This window comes from Aptenodytes forsteri, unplaced genomic scaffold, assembly GCF_000699145.1.
Source record: "Aptenodytes forsteri isolate BGI_AS27 unplaced genomic scaffold, ASM69914v1 Scaffold6, whole genome shotgun sequence".
Lineage (NCBI taxonomy): Eukaryota > Metazoa > Chordata > Aves > Sphenisciformes > Spheniscidae > Aptenodytes > Aptenodytes forsteri.
In genome coordinates, this window is record NW_008795709.1 from 3,996,839 (window position 1) to 4,003,485 (window position 6,647).

Here is a 6,647-nt window from a genome sequence, read left to right on the forward strand (position 1 = left end):
CGGGCGTGTTGGCGAAAATAGGAGAAGCAGCATCCGCCTATGTCGAGAGCTCAGCTGCGCGTTTTCCCTTGTTGCGCGATACTGCTTACTGAAAATATTGCCCGAAGAATGTCTTTAAAAAGCGTTCATCTTAGGGAAGCAGAGAAACGTTTCTCTGGCAGCTAGTCAGGGGTCGCGGTGTCACCTGAGGACATCGCTCTGGGCCACCTCGGGACTGACAGGAGTCTCCTAAAAGAAGGATGAAAGTATCTACCCTTAATGGCAAATAGATGATAAGAGAAACGTGCAAATAAACAGCCAATGTGACATGCAGCCTCTAAAAATACCCATTCAATTAGCACAGACAGTTTCCTTCTGATCTTGACAACAGCGTGGATCTACCTTGAGATGGAAACTCTCAAGGGCAGGCTTCTTGATTTCATGCCTGTCTGCAGAGACTGTAGCAATGTGTTGCTATTGCATTAAGTGAGCATCATAATTTGTTGTGTCTCTGTGCGAAGGAAGAAAATGGTGGCATATTTCTGAGGAAACAGTGAAAATGCAGAGCACAACCTTCCAGTAAGGTAAACCAGTGAAGTTAGGATAAGGGCAATGTGTGCCAACAAAATTCCATTATAATTCCTCTGCGGCTTGGGAACCCCGATGTGCCCTTCAGTAAGGGCTACTTAGTGAAAAAAACCCTTCAATAACAGCAACAGTTTCAGTTGTCTCTGTCTCTGTTTCAGGTACAACCACTACGTTCTAACATCTCAGCAGCTGCATGCAGCAAGTGCTTCTGGTTTGGCATTTGGTAGCTATAAACCTTTGGAGGCAGGTATGCTGCAAGTCAATCTGGCAATACCTACGATTGTAGAGAAGAGGCTTTTAGTGAATTCTCTGAAGTGCAAAGTATGTGCAAGCATGTGCAAAAAAAGTATAGTCAACTTAATGCTGTATGCCAGTTCATTATTTGCTCTTGACATTGGATCACACAATCGTAGAATAATTTAGCTTGGATGGGACCTCTGGAGGTCACCTAGTTCAAATCCCCACTTAAAGCAGTGCATCATCGAAGTTAGAGCAGGTAGCTCCAGGCCTTGTTTGGTTGAGGCATTAAAATGGAGTTGAAAGTTGAGTCTGAAATTTAGCCAAATTTGGGGACTAAGTGCCCCAAACCTTGGAAAGTGACAGAGTTTTTAGACAGTCTGAATGAAACATACTCTTCCTTGGTTAATTGGAAGTTGTGTTTCCTTTCCATTTTTGGTGTCATGATTCTGGTTCTCCAGTTGTGCGACAGTCTTCAGTGTGCACAATATAGAGATTTTTGGAAGATAAAAAGCAAGCAGAAAATTATATTGCCCCACAGCACACAGATTTTCTCTTAGTAGATACAAAACTGAAATATTTTTAAAGTAACATTTCTCTGTACATTAACAAAATCAAAAAGGCTGATAAACCACTTTAAATTTGAAAGGTTCTTAGTATTTCACCTGCATAATGACTTATTTATTTAAAGGCTAAAGTAGAGTCATGCATTCATAGAGGTGCAGTGTAATCAGCTTTATTGCCATGTCCTTAACAGCACGAAGTTCTTCCTGTGCAAAAGCAAGCTCTTATGCCTTACTTGTGAGGGAAGGCATTCCACTAAATGAATTAAATTTATTCACTGAGTCAAGTTTGATGGAATGAAGACAGCTGATGTAAGCCTATCTTAATCCAATCTTGTGGTGTCACAGTGTTTCTTAGCCTGTGAAGTCAGTCTCTGAAGAAATCCCAGCATTATTATTTGCACTGCTCAGTGTCTACAGGTCCCAGGTAAAACGTACTTTATCAAAGAGTCTTAAATACAGTGAAAACTTCCTGGAGAATCTTATCCTCTAAGTAGGCAAGAAAGATGAAGAGTGAAGGAGGAAAAGATAATAAGATAAATGGAAATACCTGTGCTGTTGTACCTTCATGATGTGTCTTCTAAATGTCATCTGTGTTTTTCCTAAGTACTCAAGTTAAAAATATACTGACATCTTTCGAGGGGAAAAATTATAGAAACTAAATGGTTATATTAGTTGTGGGATTGAACTTTTCACCTGCTAATGCAAATAATTAATTTCAGCCGACACCGATGGCCCTGCTGAAGCTGTAGATAAAAGCACAGCCTCAGCAGATGCAGTTCTCGGTGTCCTAAGGACTCCAGAGAAGGTAAGACTGGAGGGTAAAATAAGATGAAAGAATGTGCAGCAGCTCAGCTCTTCCTTTTGTGCGGAGAGTGTAGTCAGAGCACCCCTTACAAGACTTGGCAAAATTTCCACCATCCTATTTCAGCTTTTTTCCTCCAGGCAGTAGCTAGTCCACCTACACTGGGGAATGTCAAACTGCATTAGGATGTCATTTGATTCAGTATAAATAGCATTACTTCGACAACAGGATTGCATGCCTATTTCTATAAATATGCCTCATTATACTCTCAGCATATTAAGTACCCTGTTGCCATTTGAAGTTAAATTTCCGAACACTTTTCTTATATGTAGTCTTTTAAGTGTGGTGTTAAGATTATGTATGCAAAGATCATGTTATTACAGTTGTCCTCAGAGCCACGTTTTCTGTCAAAGTCATAATCCATATCAAAAGCATATATGTGGTACTTGTGTTGGGTGTAACCTCAAGATTAATCTCCCACTAAAAAAAAAAAGGGAGGTATTATGGGATTAAAAAAATCTTCTTATAGTTACGTGGAATGAATAAAGAAACTTTAGAGGCAGCTTCTCCCTTTGTTTGCCACGGAAAAAAATGAGCCTTTATTCGGGTTTTGTATCAGCTAGAGCAATCCCTGTGATTACCTTATGATCCTATATTGATCCCACTCTGGCATCTATAGAATCTCTGTGCCTGTTCCTGACTTCTAGGCAGTGGGGCTCCAAATTGCTATAGCTACTTCTGCCAATTAAGATTTTGTCTAACCCCTGCTTTTTTACACACCCCAGTGTGACCCCACTTTGGCTACAGGAATAAGGAATATTCTGATAGAGCATCTCCCTAAAGCGTCAGGGCTTCCCACAGGCCTCACAGATTCAAGTCCTCATAACCTTTGAGTGCATCTCTACATTCACGCTGTTGTATGTTTTCAGACATGCTTTTCTGTGAAGCTGATTATGAAACGCAATAGTGATTTTTTGGTGCATCTGTTCTTAAGTTACTTCATTCACGTTTTATGGCAGCTTTTCATGGGATTCTACAGTATACTTTGCAGTTCTTTCCAGCTTTTGAGAGATTGATAAGTAGGGTCCTTTAAGTTTCAGATTTCTGAACTAGCTTAGTATTATTCAATATTCCACATGTTTAATTCCACACTCTGATTTCAGAATCTGTCAGGACCCACAGCAATACAACTCCACAAAAAGAGACACCTTCGGAACAAAGATGAACATCGGGAAAGCTTATAGTACCTTTAACATCAGCAACGGAACAGATCTAGCTGTTGGCTTTACCTCTTCCACAGTAGCTGTCCTTCTATTTGGGACAAACTTTGTGCCTGTTAAGAAATTTGATACTGGTGATGGTAAACTTATTTATATTCTTTTGTTGGTTTTGGTATTTTTGCTAATAGGAATAATATTTTACCAGCAAATATGGGAGTTTCTATAGCTGGAGTTATAAATATCATCACAGCCTTAATCCATAGAGCATGTTTTAATTTTCTTTGCTATTGTTAGGGTATAAGGCAATAATGTATTGGTCCAGGAAGTGGCAAATCTTTAGAAGAGCCTTTTTATGTGTTGTTGTGCACTTTAACAGTGATGATGTGCATTTCATGAGCATTTCACAATAGAAAGTGAAATGTCCTTTCTTCTACCCTTGTGGGGATTCTCAAATACATACAGTGTTATTTATACTCTAAAAGTTGTTGGACTTTGAAGTATTGCCTTTCAGTTGTGGACCTAACATAAAAACAATCACAAATTGAAATTTTAATACTTTCATCTGGTGACTCGGTAAGAAGAAACAATCGCTTCTATTTCCTACTTGGAATTTTATTACTTTACTGTACTAGGTTCATGTTGTATTTGCACGTTTATATGAAGCATAGTCAATTATCACATCACTAGATGAATAAATCTGCCATTATGTTACTGCAATAATAGTATCTGCATTACAGGCTGAATATAACCTCTCTCTCTTTGTGCCAAATATGGCCCTAACAAGGCAAGGCTAGACTTTAAAGCAGAAGTCTTAGCTCAGCTGGCATAAAGTTAACTGGTCTGCCTAGCTGACCCTTAGAGAATCTACAAAGGTAGAAGAGATCTCTCCAAAGTTTTTATCATCCTCAATGTCCTGGATTAGTGGAAAAGCCTGAGCCCTGATCTTTGAAGGAGTTTTGTCCTGTGCAGTCGTCTGTGTTAGCTGCTACTAGGGTGATGGGAGAAGTTTGCAGTAACTGAATATCCTCTTTGTCAGAAGCCTGTCAAAATTTTCATGTGTTTGAGAATCAGGGCTTGTGTACACTTCCTCCAGCAAAGTGTCTTTTGCAGCTGTGTATAAAGAATTCATGGTAAGGAAAAGGTTGTCAGAATTATAACACCCCACCCTAAAATACATCTTTTGAATATATTGTAACATATCCCTGAAATTCACAAAGGAGGTGGCCACCTTTCAATTCTTTCTGTACTACTTTATCTAAAACATAGTATGTTAAGACATTCACACATGCAATATTCTACAAGTTCTCTATTGTGTGCATTTGATTTTTCCATAGGCATGTTCTTCCAGTGGATTCTCTGTGCCTCCATATGGATAGTTTCTTTGGTGGTCAATTTAATCCAGAATTGCCCCCGGTTTTGGCCTCTGGCTATGGTTGGGGGTTTCGTGTGGGCTACAGGTAAGGATAAAGAGATTCTATTTCTTGAAACGCAAAGTAATCCTCGCTCTTCATAAAAAAAACAGTGACAAAAACTTTTCCATGTATAAGGTAGTAGTTAATTGGTAATTATTTGGCTTTTTAAAGTCTTGATATTAATGGAGCTGTACCCTTATAGCAAATATTGTTTTATTATGCTTATCTTATAAGCAGCAAATTCACACCAAAAATAACTTTAAAAATGGTATTGAGGAAAAGTCTGTGTTTGATGTATGTATTTTTAAAAAACACTAATTCCTACCACCTTGTACTTGCCTAAATTTCGTTGCCTTCTGAACAGTCACAGAATCTAAAGCAAAAATATACGAGATCACAGTCTAATTTTTAACTGATTTTAATTTTGTTTTTTTGTATTTCAGGCAATGTTACAGTTGTCCCTATTGTTAAAACTATTGGCTTAGCTCTTGGTCTTTTGATATGGGCTTCTTTTAATTTGCTGACAGGTTGGGCAAGTTCAAGGTGAGTATGTTTAAGTCTTAAGTCATACATAATTAATTTTGCCATTTCTTCATTAATAACTGCAATGAAAACACTATCACCAATAAAGAGGATTTATCATGTATGTAAGATCTTTTTCCCTCTCAGTGGAAAGTACTCAGGTTAATTATTTTATCTTTTCATGTTTCCTCTATCTCAATAGGAAGAAGAATGCCCAGTGATGTTCATTAACATAATTGAGTGAATAAATAATGTATCTGTTAATGTAAAACTAGTACACTGTTTGTTTTTTTTCTTCTACAATGTGGGCTGATAAAATAATTTAAATTAACTTCAATTTTTAAATACCCAGATTAAAAAAAATCATTATAAATTAAATTAAAGATTATTTTTGTAAAGTAGACATAGCTTTTTGCAAGCCAACTGAAGCACCAATCCAATATTGCAAATATAAACTTAAGAAGAATTATTTACATGAGTAAAGATTTCCAAGGCTGGGTTCTAATTTAACTATTTGTACGCAGTCAGTGCAACTAAGTGAAACTGGTTAAATATTCCAGGTTTGGTTGGTTTGGAATTGACCCAGAAGAGGTATCAAGACCAATCTTAAATTCTATTGGAGCTGGACTTTCACTATTAATGTAAAAATTTATTCTTATAATAAATTTCTATAATGTGAAATATATATTTAATAACCACAGGAACAATTTAACTAGAGGGCAAATGTATTGAAGTATTTCTTGCAAATTGATTTACTGCAGAATTCGTGAGCTATCCATACCTAGCTGGTCAGTGTTGTATTTCAGAATAGAAACATACATGATACCCAGTATGGTGGTGAAATCGTTATTCATAAACACAGAAATATATTTTTATGCTGGTAGGCATGTTCAAGGCAAAGCAATGATACACACTGATTGTCTTCCTAGCTAGGTTATTCAAATGGTTCACTTTCCCCAAATTTTGTGAGAGAGGAGAAACTGACTAGAAGAATCTTGGTGAGAAAACCTCTGTGAGATTTCCGATCTGACTTCACTCAGTCAGGGGTACAAATCCTTCCTCTTAACTGTAGAATACACCATAGGACCCCTTCCCAGATCCTTTGGGGCCCATGAAAAGCCAAAGGCTTTGCATTATCTCTTGTCCTTAATAGAATCATAGAATCATAGAATAGTTTGGGTTGGAAGGGACCTCTAAAGGTCATCTAGTCCAAACCCCCTGCCGTGGGCAGGGACATCTTCAACTAAATCAGGTTGCTCAGAGCCCCGTCCAACCTGACCTGGAATGTTTCCAGGGATGGGGCATCCACCACCTCTCTGGG

The 6,647-nt window shown here is 37.9% G+C and overlaps 1 protein-coding gene across 1 annotated transcript in view; it reads left to right on the forward strand.

The window, feature by feature from the left end:
• The first annotated feature begins 480 nt into the window (after positions 1–480).
• The window catches only part of TMEM144 (transmembrane protein 144), an 18,716-nt gene continuing 12,549 nt past the window's right edge, over positions 481–6,647 (forward strand). Inside the window, exons 1-6 of the mRNA XM_009283332.2 lie at positions 481–814; positions 1,562–2,175; positions 3,336–3,532; positions 4,727–4,849; positions 5,248–5,347; positions 5,887–5,967. Of these exons, the coding sequence (XP_009281607.1) occupies positions 3,394–3,532; positions 4,727–4,849; positions 5,248–5,347; positions 5,887–5,967 (443 nt within the window). The 5' untranslated portion in view covers positions 481–814; positions 1,562–2,175; positions 3,336–3,393. The remainder of the gene's footprint in view (positions 815–1,561; positions 2,176–3,335; positions 3,533–4,726; positions 4,850–5,247; positions 5,348–5,886; positions 5,968–6,647) is intronic.